Here is an 18196-nt window from a genome sequence, read left to right as displayed (position 1 = left end):
GAGGGCAGAGATGTCCAACACTAGAGCCACAGTTGGTGAATGTGCTAGGCTGTCAGTCACGGCTATTCCTTACCACAAAGAACATCAAGCCAGGACACATTTTTCACGGTACTGCAATAGCATTACAGTCTGAAATTACTTTTGAAATAGTACTGCCACAAAGAAACTTGGGAAGTGTTGGCAAATGATCCCATAGACAGACAGACAAAAAAGCAGTAATAGTAAAAACTGATAATAACCTATAAGAAGAGGGCAAATAAATAAAGATTTTTGTACATGTGGCTTACAAGGATTAACTTGAAGAGAAACTAAAATTTCCATCCCCATCTGGAAAAGGTGACACTGTACAGATCTTAAGTGACAAAAATGACAAAAAGGAAGATTCTGAGGAGAAGTGTCATCTTACACAGAGGGGCAGTGTTAGACTGACCTGGAGTCAAACACCAACTCAGCCACTGCCTGACCTTGGATAAGTCACTTAACCTCCTGAAACCCGGCCTCCTCACCTACAAAACAGGGGTGACCACCCTCCTCCCAGTGTCACTCTCAGGATCAGAAATAATATAAAACCTTAGCCTAGTATCAGCACAAGGAAAGCATTCAATAAACACTAGCTGTTATTGTTATATGACTAATAAAAATAATTTAAAACGTCTTTATGGCCCATGAAGTTAAGGCCTACGCTTCTTCCTAGGGAATAAGGTAAGCATATTTGTTTGAATGAATAAATAAATTAAAGAGTAAATAGCCAATAAAGACTCTTTTTAACTTATAACCAAGTCCCTTCTTTACCACAGATACATCCATGAACACCTGCCTTCGCTGAGCTCAATGGCAGTCCTCAGTGCCCCATAGCAACCAGACCAGGGGTTTTATGAAACTAGTCATAGTTCATGTGACCAAGTATCATGAAGACAATTTTAACCTATTTTACCCTCAGCATAAAACACAGTTATAGTATTAGGAGCACAGGTTTTAGACAGATTGGTTTTAAATTAGCCTGGGCTACTTTTGCTATCTGAACCTTGTTAAGTGTCAGTATCTTTCCCCATAAAATGGTGAAATAACTTCTATTTCATGGTGCCCTGAGGAGGTGAAAATGAGATATTGTTGATAAAGTGCTTAGAAAGGCACCCAGAACATAGTAATTAACACTGAATAAATGAGAGCTGTGATAACCATGATGTGGAGATCAATGTTCACAAAGCTGATGAACTTTTCCTTATGTCTCTACAATGAGCCCACAGCAGTATCTATCTTCTCTACAAGGTAGGAACTATATGGATCCTACGATCTAAGCACTATCTCTTAGGCAAATAAGACATGAATACAAAGCATCGAGTCTTACCCCATGAAGTTAAAAACTCAGCAGCATATCGATAGAGGCGGTTCATGATCTCAATCACAATGGCATAGATGATGCTGGGCACATACAACAAGACACTGGTCCACTCAGACCCGCTATTCTCATGTAGACCCAAGGCCCAGATCTCCATGTCGAAGTAAATCATCATGACATAAAGAGAGAAATAGAGACAGAGGCACACAAATGGCAGAGACACCAGGTAAATGCGCAACTGTCTCTTGTAGCTAGGGTAGAGAGGTTCCTCCCTGCCAGTGATGGAATTCACACCCAGGACGCCATGAAATCCCGGCCGCGGCTCCTCAAACTGTCTCTTCATAACCAGTGTCCCCCACCGATAGGTCATGTTGGCACAGCCACGCTTCCACACTTCCAGGATCACCGTGGACCAGATCAGATTGAATGAGGCGAAGATCACATACTTGTCATAATCTTCCCACACAAACAAGTAGTAAGGTAACCCAATGACAGCCATGGGGATTAAGGCAAAAGTGAAATATTCCAAAAATCCAAAGTAAAGAGCAATGGTTTCCCCGAAGTAGCCACGAATATTGTCTATAGCAGAAAGAAAGAAAAAACTTAAGTACAGACTACCAAAGACTTTTTAAAAACATTTCAAGTAAGCTCATTCATTTTTTAATTAAGTGGGGATCATTTAATACCCCCATTTCCCAACCAGTGTGTGGTGGTGAATCCATCTTCCATGCAGTACAAAGACTGCCCTTGTCATTATGGCAAGCCCACATTTCCCAAAGCTTAGGGCCCAGGCCTTGGCTGCTGGGGCTGCTCTGCCAGGTGCCCTGACTCTGTTTCCCTTTTACTTCCTCACCTGGTGGATACCTTCTTCCCAAAGAAAAACTCATCCTGGTGCTTGCTCAGAATCTCCAAGGTCCTGATTCATGTTCAGCCATGGCCACTGAACCATTTTAATTTGGGCATTTATGCGCCTCGCTTTTCTCCCACTTTAGTGTTATAAATGTTCTTTACAAATAAGACTCCCCACCCATAGTATCCTGCTCTGCCTACCCAAAGATATAAACTTTCATCAATGTGTCAGGGCAAATTTTTCAATACACTGAAGAAAGATTATTCAGAAGCACAAAACAGGATTCTACACATGAACTTCTAGAACAGCCAGGGAACCCATCTATCTATACCTTCATATAAGCACTGTGCAGAAGAAGGTACAAGCAACATTACTGCTAATATTCTGTGAACTCAACACAAACTAACCCAAGGAAGGTCATAAACACTGCCTCCTTTGCCAGCCTCATCCATGTGGGGAGTGCCTGGATCATAAGAGCATCCTGCACTGAGACCAGGGTGGGATGCAGGGGTGGGCAGAAGTATGGCAGCTGGCATTATTTAAGAAATAATTACACGCAGTTAAAAGATACATATAGGTATTTCTTTTTAAGACAATGTGATCAGATCAGTCTATGAAGGTGGGTTAGAGTGAACTGGAATAAGCTATTATGTCCTATCCTTAAATCTAGCTAACCCAGGAGTGAATGAAAACAGTTGATATGATGCAGTCACCTCAAATCTGAATCAGGTCAAAGAATAACCTATCAACAACAAAAAAAAGTATTCATGGTTCTGGGCTCCAAAGCAAATGACCTCTCCCTTTTGATCTTGGGGAAGCTCAAGATTTGCCTGGGCCCCAGTTACTACCACCAGTCTCAGCACTCTGACCACCCACGCCCAGCCTTCACCATCAACTCACTTTCTCCCCTTACTAAGAAGGAGCTAAGAGGTATTGCCACTTTACAAGTCCTAGAGGCAATTCAAATTTACTGCCACTTAAATGACAAACAAAGTGGAAAAGTGTTATAAGTGGAACATAAATGACTTATTGTATGACCTGGGAGTATCAAAAACAAATTTTTCCTTTCAGAATACAAGAAAAAACTCAAAATGCAATTTCAGAGTGTGATCTTAAAAACAATTTTTGTTTATTGTTATAACATTATAAGTTGTTTTCAGAATAGAAATTACAAAGAAAATTATTTTAGAAGGATTCCCTTAAACAAAATCAAAATTAAAACGTCCTTTAAAGAAAAACATGATACTCATGCTGCTTAAGGTAAAACCTACCAGCTTAAATGTAATTCTTATGCTTTAAAAACACAACCAAACCAAAAAATTTGAACATCCACATTGACATAACTTTAATGTTTGCCACATACCAAATAAATTAGTAATTATTCTTATAACTATATTCAGAGAAAATGGATAGATCCACTAATCCACACCAAAACAAGTATACACTACCTCAAAAGATGTTTGGGGCTGCTAGTCTGCCCTAAAGATAAGCACAGCTTGGACCACTCTAAATAATTAGCTCTTCAGACATAGAAATTGTCAAGTACAAAATATTCACAAGCAAACTAAATTCTTATGAAACTTTTTATTCCAACTCTGACACATAATCATGAAGGCCACTCTGAACTGCCTGTGTTGTTGGTGAAATTTAGTGAAAGCCTGTGCTTCAGTCGATCTAGAATAGTATTAGAAAGTTAAAAAGAAAAAGAATCAACAGGTCATCTAACCCATTTTATTCCCCCAAAAAAATGTTTTCCCACATGCAGCTGATCAGCCCTGCATAGCAGAGCACTAAATATTTGCTCAAAAGAGATGACTTCACTGCTGGATCATAACTTTTTATTAAAGGTCCTCCTCTTCTGTAAGAGAAGAGGTATTGACACATACCTATGGGCTGGTATTTTAGAGCAAGCCGAGTGTACCAGGTGTCCTCAAGCTTCTTCAGGGCTTCGTTGTCATGCAGTGGAAACACCTGAATCACGATTCCAGATGTGAGCAATCTTCTCACTGCACAGGGAGAATGTGCCAAACTACATAAAATAGATTGGAGATGCTCATGATACACTTCAGCAAATACTATAAGAACACTCCACAAAGGAGTGCTACGCAAAGGCCAGTATCATACTGCCTACTCCAAACATGTATATTCTTTTGTTTTTCAGAATGTAAATATTTTTACTATTTTGACTATGAGATCAATAAAAGTTGATATAAAATTTTAAACCATACAGAAGTGTACAAATTAGAACAAGAGAGGCCCCTGTTATTCTCTCCCTCCCCTCAAAAATAATCACTGTACATAGCAATTTAGTGTATAACCAGATTTCAAAATACACATCCATAAATACATACTTTAAAAACAAGAATGGAATCATTTTATACAAATCACACTGTTCCACAATCTTTTCTCATGTAGTAGTACATAATGCATATTTTTCAATGCCAATATAAATACAACATGAAATGTCCCTTTAACAGTATCATAATATTCCCTTGTATGAAATACTATAATTTAACTAATCCTCTATTAAAAAATATTTGTTTCCCAATTGGAGAGCCACATGCAGAAAAATGAAACTGGATCCCTATCTGTGACTCACCATACACAAAAATCAACTCAAGATGGATTAAAGACTTAAATGCAAGACTAAACATCATAAAAATTCTAGAAGAAAACTTGAGAAAAACTATTCTGGACATTTGCCTAGGCAAAGAATTTATGACTAAGACCCCAAAACAAAAATAAATAAATGGGACTCAACAAGCTAAAAAGTTTCTCCATAGCAAAAAAAAAAATAACCAAAAGAGCATATAGATAATCTACAGAATGGGAGAAAATATTCACAAACTACACATCCAACAAAGGATTAATATCCAGAATCTACAAGGAACTCAAACAATGCAAGCAAAAAAAAATAATAATCCCATTAAAAAGTGGGCAAAACACATGAACAGATTTTTTTGAATGGCCAACAGACATATGAAAAAATGCTCAACATCACTGATCATCAGGGAAATGCAAGTTAAAACTACAATGAGATACAAACTTACCCCTATCAGCATGGCCATTATTAAAAAGTCAAAAAACAACAGATGTTAGTGTAGATTTGGTGAAAAGAGAATGCTTATCCCACTGCTGGTGGGAATGTAAATTAGTACAACCTCTATGGAAAACAATATGGAGATTCCTCAAAGAACTAAAAGTAGACCTGCCTTTTAATCCAGCAATCCCACTACTGGGTATCTACCCAGAGGAAAAGATGTCATTATATAAAAAGGACACATGCACTCATATGTTTATCACAGCACAATTCACAATGGCAAAGATAAGCAATCAACCGAAGTACGCATCAACTGATGAGGATAAAGAGAACGTGGTGTGTGTATACATATGTATACACACATACACACACATACACACCATGGAGTACTACTGAGCCATAAAAAGAAGAATCAAATAATGTCTTTCATAGCAACTTGGACGGAACTGGAAGCCATTATCCCAAGTGAAGTATCTCAGGAACAGAAAAACAAATACCATATGTATTCACTTATAAGTGGGAGCTAAGCAATGGGCATACATGTTTATACAGAGTGGTATAATTAACATTGGAGACTCAGAAGTAGAGAGGGTAGAAGGGGGGGTGAGGGATCAAAAATTACCTAGTGGGTACAAGGTATATTATTCAAGTGACAGGTACACTAAAAGCCCTGACTTTACCACTATACAATTCATCCATATATCAAAAAACCACTAGTACCCCCTAAATCTATTGAAATTATAACTACATATATTTGTTTCCTTTTGTTATTATAAAAACAATGCTAAAATTCTTGCACAAATACCTTTTCCCACTTATCTATTATTTCATTATATAATTCTAAATACGTAGAAGTAGACTTGCTAGGTCCAAGGCATATGTATTTTAAATTTGGACACATATTACAAAATTGCCTCTCAGACAAATTTTACCAATCTGTCCTCCTACTACAGTAAAGATAAGAAAATCGGCTGGGCGCGGTGGCTCACGCCTGTAATCCTAGCACTCTGGGAGGCCAAGGCAGGTGGATCGCTCAAGGTCAGGAGTTCGAGACCAGCCTGAGCAAGAGCGAGACCCTGTCTCTACTAAAAATAGAAAGAAATTATATGGACAACTAAAATATATATATAGAAAAAATTAGCTGGGCATGGTGGCGCGTGCCTGTAGTCCCAGCTACTCGGGAGGCTGAGGCAGTAGGATCGCTTGAGCCCAGGAGTTTGAGGTTGCTGTGAGCTAGGCTGACGCCATGGCACTCACTCTAGCCCGGGCAACAAAGTGAGACTCTGTCTCAAAAAGAAAAAAAAAGAAAAAAAAAAGAAAATGTTCAGTTCTCCTCATTCTTGTTGATATTGAGCATTTTCATCTCTGATAACAAAAGCTTACATTTACAAATGGCAAAATCAAATTAAGACTTCCTACTTTCAGCAGTCATTTAGTATGGTTTTAATATTCATGCACATATCTGGAAGAGACAAACAAATGTAACCAAAGAGAGTATCTCCTGGCAATATTAAATGGAAATGGGGAATTTTCTCATCTATAATAATTACTTAGAATGACTCACTGGGGGGGAAAGGGTGTCTTCAGGTCTTCAAGAGGAAGCGTGTTCCATAGAAATAGAAAACTCAAATGAACTTGTGACTTATTTGGGGAAATGGAATATTTTCCACACGAGTTCCTAGTATAGTCTCTTACTAAGAATATGCTCCTAAGATGAACTTGCAAAGAAAAGATGCTGTGCTGTGTTCATCCCCTGATAAGCTTTGAGCTCTTTAAGGTGTATCAGCTCAACTCTTCCAAGGGATACCTCCCTTATCTCCTATCTTCCTATCACCAAAGACAGGTGACGAGAATATCAGGAGTAAGACCCCTCAATGAAGACTAGCAAACAGATGTCTGTAGCATGAAAGAGAAACACGATTTAAGTTTTCAGTGTAGAAATTCTACATACAAACAGTGTATTCTCAGGACAGGTCCCTATCATAAAATCTTCAGAGTAATTTAAAAGAAAACCTAACTTCATAGAAATTAAAAAAAGGTAATAAAGAGATATCTGATACTAACAATAGAAAAAAGTCTCAGTCTGAAAATAAGATTCTTAATATACAGTTCTTCTTACAATTATATTTTCAAAAGTAAGTTGTACAGAGGAAGAAAGTTTTTCAAAGCTAGGGTTATGATTAAATTCTCCTCAATGATTGAAAAGGGTATATTCTCAAAATATCAGTAACTAGGATAAAAAGACATACGGTTTAAGTTACATCAGCCTCTGGTGCTGTCAAATCTATTTTTTTTTAATGTTTCAGTGGATTTTTCTTCAGCTAACATGAGTTAAAATCGATCACACACAACTGTTTGATTCTTATCCCTTGTTTGGGGATGCTCAGGCCACAGCTGATTTGCTCTTCCTATTACTGGCCTTTTCAATTACTATATCAGGTTTTTTAACTTTGAACTGACTTACGGCATCTAAATTATTATTTTACTATTTCTAAGTTCTTTGTTAAAAGATGATCCCATTCTAATACAGGAGACATTCCAAGCAGGCATAAAAACCAGCTTGTATAATTCTAAAAATAGGACTGTGAACTGAAGACTCGGAGAGAATAGAAAGCTGCAGGTTCTAAATTACTGGGCTTCTCTTCACCATCAATGCCAAAGCACGGTTCCGGTTTCAGCTTCTAAAAATAGAAGTTTGCTTTTTTTTTTTTAAATCCTTCAACCTTCTCATGTCTGCTAAGAACAAAATTACTAGGAAGGAGTCTTCCTGCAAGGAAAATATGATGCCGTGTGGGCCTATTTAAAGAAAGCAACAACTTAAAGCAGACTCCTTCCTTCAAGACTGCCAATGATCTCTTGTCAAGTCCTGGGGTTATCACTATCACCGTCATTGAACAATTAGCCAAACAAATAAAAATTCATTAAGAGACTATCAAAAGCCTGGTTTATAGTACAACCCCCTAAATTAGATAATACAGTAACAATACTAACATAATATTGCTTTATCTTTGGTTTATGTGATATGTTTCCTTCAAAAGTAAAAACAAAATCTCTCTCGTCACTCCTTGCTGTGTCTGTGCTACAGGGAGAAGCAGGCTGCTGCCTCCAATCCAGCAGAGGCGTGGTGAGCACACGTAGCGCCAACAGGATGCGCAGGCCAGCAGCCTCTGCATAATGGAGATGGCCCCCTCAGTCCCTATGGCTGCCGCTGTGCCCAGCTCCCTGACTCCAGCACTCAGGTGTAAACAGATCACTTTAGATTTAATGAAGGAAAAAATGCTCTTAGGGATTACCTGTGTTTTCTAAATACATTTTCATGTTCTTGTATTCCTATACTGTTTTCATCTCTGCTTAACATAAAAACCCCAAATATGTATGTGTCAAAATATAGTGTGTGTGTTTGTATGCTGCAGGGCCCAGCAATACATATACGCACACATACATATACTGTATTTATCAATAGGTGGATCTTCTTAAGTATATCCCTGCTACATGATATTTACCTGAAATCTATTCCATTATTCATATAAAGCCAGTTAAAGATTTTAGAAGACAGAGTGCATCTAAACACTCTAATCTATCCACTCTTGTATACAAAATATATTCAAAAGAAGCCACCTATGTAGGTAAAAGAATATCCATATAATATTAACAACATAATATATGTCAGGTCCCATCAATCAAAACATGATAATCATCTGATAGACATTTTGAGACAGAGCTTTAACTAAGTGACAACCCTTAGTATACAGTCAGTATGTAAGAAATTCTTGGATCCCTTAACTCCTCTTTCTAAAGAAAGTCTTTCATTAGGTCATATGCATGATGATAGACTATTTGGAAGCAATGGGAAAAGGTAGAGTTGGAGGGCACCAAGAGATCCTTGCTCACAAGGAAACAAGAAATAGATGGCCATCAAGATGAATGCTTGATGACTAAGACATATGCATAGCCAATTTCCAGTTCTCCACATTACTTGGCATTTGATGGAATGAGGGACAGCCCTAACATGCACATCTCACAGTGCCACCTAACTGCCTCAAATCATGTTTATAACGACACAACTTGCTATCTACTTAATGAAAGCTTTCTATCAAAACACAACATTACGGCAAGCAGCAAGCATATTAATAATCATTGTGTGTAAAATGAAAATTAAATTAAACGTAAGATATAGAGAGTGTTTCTCATGAAAGCCTGGCCACCTTTCACAGTGTTGATGGGCATCATATTGAGCAGGTTAAATCTTGCCTCCCAATCAGCCTCAAAGAGGCTGCCCAATAGAGCAGCTCCCACAAAACTTTAAGGTAAAAATAAGCCTTTCCACTTACTTCTGTGAATTAACTTAATGAAAAAATAGGATTTAAGTTACTCTAAGTTTTATTAGTTCTAAAATTTGCACTCTGAAAATAGGTCATAGTTTATAATTATGCATATACCATTTGTTCTCCAACCAAGTAGTATGATATAAAATTAAAATGATGCAAAAAACAACACAGCATATTAAGGACCACGTTTTCAAAAACAAAAAGAGAATAATGCAGAATTTAAAAAACCAGCCTAGACAACTTAAATATGATTCTGAAATAGTATCAAAAACTTTCCAATGACCATGAGTGAGATGATTTTATTGTTTTTACATTTAGCACCAAAAAAAGGGAATGAAAGAGAAGGAAAAAGAAAGAAGAGAGGAATGAAGAAAACAGAAGGAATCCTTATTTACAAAAGCCTCATCCTGCCAGCAAGAAAGTTATTTGTATTATTATTTCAAGACAACAGAATGGCTACCTACACAGTTAGAGAAATCCATTTACATGTTTCCTTCAAGGTTTTCATTCAGCTGAAAATTTCTCACTTTGAAGCAACTGGGAGCATTTGGAAAACTGCTGCTCCACTGTCCTATCTGATGGAAGAGCACACTTACTCTTTTCTCTGTCCCAGCCACATCCAAGAGGATGTACTCAAGCAGAAACTCACAGGTAGAAGCAGTGATTTCCACATGATGGACTGACCGATGCAGATGAACAGGAAGAAATGAGATGCTTACATTAGCAACCAGGACAGTGCCTCAGTCTGCTTTGTATTTTGTTTGATGCAGTATCCAGCTGTGTCTAAAAACATGCCTTCCCACTAAGAGATTAAGAAAGATTTAAAAATTTTGGAATGGCATCAAACAATCTCTTAAATACAGACTGTGGAACTCCTGGTTACAAGTAGTGGCAGAAAGATACCTCTGCCCTGTTCTTATTCGTGATACCAAATTGAAAACAAAAGGAACAAGAAACATAAAAGGAAACCCCCAGAGATTTGATGAGAGTAAGAAAAAACAAACAACTCAAATCACAAACTATAAAAAGAGGTCCTGAAAATCAGCCCAGGGCAGAGGGCAGGGTTCTCCTGGACAGTAAAGGGGTGGGAAGCCACCATCCCCTTGCCCTGAGGCAGGCAAAAGAAAATGCATGGCAGATCCCTAGGGGGTGTCTGCTCCCTGCCTGGCACCATAGCCAGACAACAGAGGCCAGGCTGGAGGGGGAAAGGGCAGGTCTGCCATGTTGGAAAGAGTTACCTGGTGGAACCCAGGGATAGAGGGTAACTAGCTCTGTCTTGGTTGGCCAAAGACAGGCCTAGATGCCAAAGCAACAAAAACCCTGCAAAAACAGGGCTCCATAGGCTCAAGAAAATGTATTGCCAGGCAAAATCTAAGCTTTTCACTGCTACAGTTCTCTGCTGGAGGCCCCCAACATCCCACTCTCCGAAACACACACTTCCTTCCAAAAACAGCCAATCTGGGAAAAATATGGGCTCATTAAAAAATAAGTAATAACCACAAAGAAACTGGTATAAAGCTATGAAAAAATATAGGGAAAAAAGGAAAACCAAAAACAATACAAGAAAAACCATAAACAAAAGGCAGAGAAGAAACAGAGCAGAAAATTACAGCATCAAGCAACACAATATTATGAAATTCTTCATGAAGCTAAAGAAATTAAAGCAAACATCACATCTCTGAAATTAAAACTTGAAGGAGAGCTACGAGAGCTGAAGGAGAGAGCTCAGAAAAGCAATGTACAAGAAAAATAAAACTGTTAAAGATTCAAAGTCTTGATAAAAGCTACAAAAAAGGGAAAGAATCAAAACACATCAGGAAAACTGGTAGACAAGCCTAAGAAAATTATATAAGAACAAAGACTTAAAAATATTACAGAGAATAGGTAATAGCCTACATATAATACATATAATTGCCCCCACTTAAGAACAGAGCAAACACAAACAGACAATTCTTCAAAGATAACTGAAGAAAATTTTCCTGAAAGCATGGCAACTTTTGATCAGTACACTGAAAGGACATTATGTCCAAAAAAAGAACCCATACAAAACAATCAACATCAAGACATGGGCAGATAACTGGAAATGTAGACAAACAAGAACAATAAGTCCCTGCATCCAAATTTCCTGGTCTCTCCTAACAGCTATACAAATCAACAAGGAGAGAATGCCTACAGCATGACTTAGAGACAGAGGAGACCGCCACATGTAAGTCAGGCAATAAAGAACCAAGAACCAGAAGAGATCTAGACCCAAGTCCAGAATAGTGGAGTAAGCCCAAAAGGTGCTGTGCAGAAGAACAGGGAGGACACAGGGGTCCAAAGAGTAGGAACCCAGATAACACCAACAAGGACTCATGGCCCTCCTTCAGGAGGAGGCCCCACACTGAGTGGGAACTTCCAAGAATAGGTCTGAGACATGATGATGGGTCAGAGCACTGACAGCAGGAGGGGCTGAAAGGAAGGGCTTGGAAAGGGCACAGAGCAACAGGTGGCTGACTTCGGAAAGCAATGCTTTGGGAAACACAGAGGAAAATGCCTGGGAAAGGAATGGTCCTCAGAGGTTAACAGCCTGTGGGGAAGGAAGAGAAGTAAAAAAGTGATTCAGAGTCCTACAGAAGCAAGATCCCACATCCCACACGATCTCCTGCTAATGGTTGATACAGGAATATCCTCAATATTTAAATGTTAATGAGAAAAATTTTCTTTAAATCAAGGAAAAACAACAGAGAAAGCACAAACAAGATAAGACATGAAAAGGGAAAAGTACCATTAAAACAGGAGTTAAAAAGATCCTGAGAGAAATCTGCACAAATCAACTCATGAAACTTAATGAAAGTAAGGAAACCTAGATAAAATAAAAACTTTTCTAGGAAAATATAACTTACCCAAACTGACCCCAGTAGTGATAGAAAGTCTAAACAAATCAATTTCCATACATGATTTAGAGAAAACTCCCCAAAACCTAATCCACAAACATTGGAGCCAGATGATTCATACAGGAATTCTAACAAGCCTTTAATTTAAAACTGAGTATTTTTTGACTACACATAGTAATAGGCAAAAAAAATAAAAAAAATCTAAAAACTTCATTCAGAACTTGCATTGTTAATATTAAAATTCACATGGCTTTACAAGCTATTTTATGTAAATTGTAAGATAAAGCAAATTAGTAATTATGGTAATATTATTAGGAATCAAGATTTTCAATGTAAGTGAAAAGAGAGAAAAATATAAAACCAAAGTAAGTAAAATCCTACAATGTTAAATTTGAATTGAATACATCAATATATAAATTCATGATTTTAAAAAATATATTCCTAGGCTTTTCCTCTGAAATGGGGAAAAAGATGACACAGCCCATACAGCAAAAGATTGCTTTAAAAAAGCGTAGAAAGAAGCAATTTCAACAGAAAACATAAAATCAAAGAAGATAACCCTTAGGCCGGGCCCGGTGGCTCATGCCTGTAATCCTAGCACTCTGAGAGACCAAGGCAGGAGGATCGCTTAAGCTCAGAAGACCAGCCTGAGCAACAGTGAGACCCTGTCTCTACTAAGAATAAAAAAATTAGCCAGGCATTGTGGCACACACCTACAGTCTCAGCTACTCAGGAGGCTGAGGCAGGAGGATCGCTTGAGCCCAGGAGTTTGAGGTTGCTGTGAGCTAGGCTGATGCCACGGCACTCACTCTAGCCTGGGCAACAGAGTGAGACTCTGTCTCAAAAAAAAAAAAATTAATAAATAATATAACCCAACACAAAATGTCCTTTACTTAAATAGTATAAATTCCCTTAGTTTAAAAAAAAAATCCTCAGACAGCGGACATCAGGGCTCCAAGATGGAGTCAGTCATACCAGTGAAGGAAAAGAAACTCCTGGATGTCAAACTAGGGGAGCTGCCAAGCTGGATTTTGATGTGGGATTTCACCCCTAAAGGCATTGCTGGAGCCTTTCAAAGAGGTCACTACTGGTATTACAAGTACATCAATGTGAAGAAGAGAAGCATTGCTGGGGTTTCTATGGTGCTGGCAGCTTATGTGTTTTTCAACTACTGCCTTTCTTACAAGGAGCTCAAACATGAGTGGCGACCCAAGTACCACTGAAGAGGGGCCCATGTCGGGGGCGCACTCTGCACTCATGACCTTGACCTCCTTGGCCCAGCACCCTCTGTGAGGAACTCAATCATTGCTGAATCCTTTCATATCCTAGTGAGAATTAACCTCCAAATAAAAGATGACTGGTAAAAATAAATAAATAAAAAATTTTAAAAAATCCTCAGATTAGACTGCAAAGCACCCAACTATAATATATCCAACTTAAAATTATACTCAGACGGGCTGCAAGTAAAAGGACGGGCAAAAACATACTAGCAGATGCAAAGTAAAATAAAGCAGGAGTTACAAGACAAGGCTGAATTCAGCAATGACAACACATTAAAGCAAGATGAATAATACTTTATAATGATAAAAGGTACAATCTGCAATGAAAATCTATCAAAATCTTTATGCAACCAAAAACATAACTACTAAGTTCATGAAACAAAAGCAAAAGAAATTACAAAGAGCAAATTGGCAGAAACATAGGAAACTCCCATATTGGTTGGTAATCTCTAGGGCTATGATGGATCAAGATAACAAAAAGCAGTAAAAGACAAAATTAACAATGCATATGATAGAAATAGAAAAATAACAAAAAAGAAATCTAAATACTCACATGATTTGATGTAAAAATAATAACATAATAAAAGGAATTCAGCAGGAAATTTAAATAATACACTATAAGTAGAGTTCATCACAGGAATGTAAGAATAATTCAATATTAGAAATTCTATTAATATGGCTTACCATATTGATAATGTCAGAGATAAAAAACATAATTGCCTTCACAGATGCTGGAAAAGCATTTGATAAAATTTATGGTCACACAGAAGTCTTAATAAAGCAGAACAAATGGATACTTTCTAAATATGATAAAAATTACCTACAATCAAAAGCCAACATCATGCTGAATGTTCAAATACAAGTATTCCCTTTAAAATTGAAGCAATAACTATAGCGGGCAATTTGGAAATATCTACCCCAAAAGATGCATATACCTTTGTTTTAACAATGTCACTTCTGGGAATTTTCCTACTTTGTTTATAAGGAAAAAACTTGAGGAAAACAATTAAATGTTCATCAATATGATAACATCCATACAATGGAATACTAGGAGGCCTAGAAAAGGAAAGAGTTAGACCTAATGTGGCAATCTAGAATGATGATCAAAATATATTATTAAATAAAAAAGCAAGGTCCAAAATGGTGTATACAATATACTCCCCATTTGTTTGAACATGTGTTCTCTTGAACAATATTTCTCGGAGGGTATGAATTAGGAGGGGAGAGAGGGACTTGGACCATGGAATAGGAAGGAGACAACTTTTCACTGTCTAAGTTTTTATACTGCTTGAATTTTTCTCATATACATGTGTTATTTTTTCAATTGGCAAAAACTAATAGAAAATAAATGTGCAAATCACAAAATGCTTAGGGGAAGTATTTTTCTGCCATATATTGTGAAAATTGAGAAGAATAATTTGTATGTCCACAGCATATAGTCATAAACTCTGTTTTCCTCAGCATCCTGAATACAGCTCAGAATAGGCTAAAATAAATACAACATCTTACTTTGAAAAAAAAAAAAAAGAGGTTTTGTATAGAAAAGTAAAAATAAACAATTTATCCTAAGAAAAATACTCCAAAATTCAAGAAGAAAGGTAAGTCAATAAAAATTCATATTTGGAAAAGATCTATGAAAGTAAGGCAAAATCCCTATCACAGGAGAGGAAGTTAGGAAGGTTTATTAGAGAGGCAAAGAAAAGAAAATCTCACTCAGAAGGCCTTCTATTTATTACCCACCATGTCTAAGGAAATGAGGAAGACCAGAGAAGATGAAGCATCACCTAGGAAGAATTCTTGCCAAAAACTTCCAGTTTACAGGAAATACAGAGGTTAGAGGAAGAAGGAAACAATCAGAAAATCCATAATCTGAAACAATCTATAAGACAAATGGCCTGGTTTCTTCAGCAAGTCAAAGTCATGAGAAAAAAATGCAAAAGAAAAACTATTCTATATTAAAGAGACTTAAGAAATTTAACAACCAAACAAAATGGGTGATCTTTGGATCTTAGTTTGACCAAACAAGCTTTAAAATACATTTGGTGACAACTGGGAAAATGTAAATATGGACTAGTTTGGGGGGATCTGTCCTCCTAGGTGAAGACTGGAAGGTAGTATTACACTGACTATTAAAAGGAAACCAGACTAGGGAACACAGAAGCTTATGTGTTTAAAGTGCATTTTGGGCAGCAAAATGCTCGGAAGCATTGCTACTATCTGGGGTTAAAGCACAGTTGAAATTATGCATTGTGGTAAAACTCTTTCATTCTGCAAACTTGTATTCTCATTAAAATGAAATTATACAAAACTGAAAAGTTGCAAACTGCTAACCTGCATTCAGGTACTATGTCACTTTATAAGTCTTTATGTTTGCATGTACTCACACCCAGTGAAATCAGAGGAAATGGAAAGACTGTTTCAGGAAGACAATGTCTCCTCTTTTATATTCCCCCACATATTTTCTTTATAGGATACAATGTTAGGGCATAAAGTTTGCTAATTTTAACTGAGTAATAAAATATGCATGTGTTCACAATGAATTTTAAGCTAACTGAATACTGTGAGACCTTGATTAATAAGAAGTAGCAAACCACACACAACAAATATATTGATTTAAAGGTATAATACAATGAGGCTCAAAGGACAAAAAACATGTTCACGAAAATATAAGTTACTGTAAAGCTGTGTTTTTCAGTAAGAGAAAAAAAGCCTCTGTGATTTGCTAATTATGTCTATTAAGAATAAAACCGTTGCATTATAACGTGTATGCATGAAACTGGTTGATACAATGACTTACATAATGATTTTCCTGGATACAACTTTGCTTGGGGGTAACCAGGGATCATTTTTTCATCTTTAGCTCTAAGATTTTCAAGTTCATGTTTGATAATGAATTGACATTCTGCCATTGTGAGGAAATCATCATTGTTATCTAAAATAAAACAAAAATTTCCAGTTATTTTCTCAGTAATAATCAAAATAAAATTAAGTAATATTCTAATTGCCTGGCATTGTGGAAATAATGATACAAACAATAAACAACATACGGAGTAATCAAAGTATAAAACTGGTGTATTGAACATAAAACTCCTTCGGTATTTTATAAGAATAAAAAAATTTTGTTATACCTTCACATAATACAATTCCTCAATCATTTTAATAGTTATTATATATTAAGGTACATTCAAACAATATATACCTGATCTCATTTAGTACCACTGAGCAGAAGGCAATATGTTCTTGAATTCTAAAAATACAGTATGTTTAACCAGGGATAGAATTGAAGTTGTTTGCGTATATGGCAAATTCTCCTCCTCCAAACTCACAAGCCCATTCTATCCCCTTCTGAAGTCAGACATCACTCCCATAAATGAGGGAGAACAAAGTCTGATAAGAAAATGATGTCACTTTTTGACAGGTGAATCTTCTTAAATGAGACAAATTTCATCTTCATTATTTATTCACTAAGGTATAAAAATCCAGAGTAAGTGAGTCTGAAGAAGTCTAAGCACATCTAACTCTGAAAGCCCTAGAAGGGACCAGTTTGATTCTGAAGCCAAACTTGCATCCTGATACCGTATCTTCGCTGGCTTTCTTAGTTCTTTCAAGAAAATGTTCTCTACTGGAATCTGCTTTGGGGCCAGTACAGAACCAATTACCCTACTATATTCAGCACGAGCCAGAAAATTCAGTAAATGAGGTTTCTAGGATACTGAACTACTACTGTGTTTCTTATTACAAGATTTTTCTATCTCAAGCCAGTGAATATTCATTATTATAAGAATTAGAATAGAATAAAATAAATTACACGTCATTCTAATTTGTGTTCATCTATTCCAGAGGCGGCAAAGTACAGTCTGTGGGCCAAATCTGGCCTGCCACATGGTTTTATAAATAAAGTTTTATTGGAACTGTACAGCCTCATCATTTACTTATGGTCTAAGGCTATTCTTTTCCTCTACAATGGCAGTGTTGAGTAATTGCAGCAGAGACCACATGGTTTGCAAAATCTAAAAAATTTACTATTTAGCCCTTTACTAAACAAGTTTGCTGACCCCTGATCTATTCATCGAAAACTTCTTTTTGATTAATGGATTCAGGCAGAAACAAAGAATTTGGGGCTTACCATCAAAACCTTTGAAGTTCTGTCGGGTCCCGTATGTGAAGGCTCTCATGGTGTTATCATTGCACTCTTTTACCAATCCCACTGCTTCTGCCCCCAGTAACAGTCTAATCTTGGAGGCACCAACAAGATATAAGTTCTGATTTTCTAGTGTCTCTTTCTCACATTTATTTAATAATGGTCTAAACAACAACTGGGCACCTTCAAAAACAAAATGTAAGCACAATCTTAGAAAGACAAACATTAAAGTTTCAAAAATGAAAACCTAATGTTTCTAGTTTGGTGGAACAAAAAAATTACATTAACAATTTCAATCTATCTTCCAAGTAAATAAGAAATATAAGTAAGTTGGGGATGGCA

The 18196-nt window shown here is 36.9% G+C and overlaps 1 protein-coding gene and 1 pseudogene across 8 annotated transcripts in view; one reads left to right on the top strand and one right to left on the bottom strand.

Moving 5' to 3' along the window:
* The window catches only part of ANO10 (anoctamin 10), a 203462-nt gene that overhangs the window by 172094 nt on the left and 13172 nt on the right, over positions 1–18196 (bottom strand). For 5 of the 8 annotated variants that reach the window (XR_011233899.1, XR_011233900.1, XM_069473554.1 and 2 more), the window contains exons 3-6: positions 17840–18037; positions 16511–16645; positions 4076–4195; positions 1349–1918 (exon numbers count right to left, since the gene is read on the bottom strand). Coding sequence is in view for 6 of the 8 variants with exons in the window: in XM_069473554.1 (XP_069329655.1) it covers positions 1349–1918; positions 4076–4195; positions 16511–16645; positions 17840–18037 (1023 nt within the window). In the remaining 2 variants the exon portion in view is untranslated. The remainder of the gene's footprint in view (positions 1–1348; positions 1919–4075; positions 4196–16510; positions 16646–17839; positions 18038–18196) is intronic. The other 3 variants (XM_069473559.1, XM_069473557.1, XM_069473558.1) reach the window with 3 other exon arrangements.
* On the top strand, positions 13393–13773 carry LOC138386851 (ATP synthase subunit f, mitochondrial pseudogene; annotated as a pseudogene).

The sequence above is a fragment of the Eulemur rufifrons genome, chromosome 7 (assembly GCF_041146395.1).
Source record: "Eulemur rufifrons isolate Redbay chromosome 7, OSU_ERuf_1, whole genome shotgun sequence".
Classification (NCBI taxonomy): Eukaryota; Metazoa; Chordata; class Mammalia; order Primates; family Lemuridae; genus Eulemur; species Eulemur rufifrons.
The sequence above is the reverse complement of the archived record's forward strand: the minus strand, read 5'-3'. Positions and strand labels throughout refer to the sequence as shown.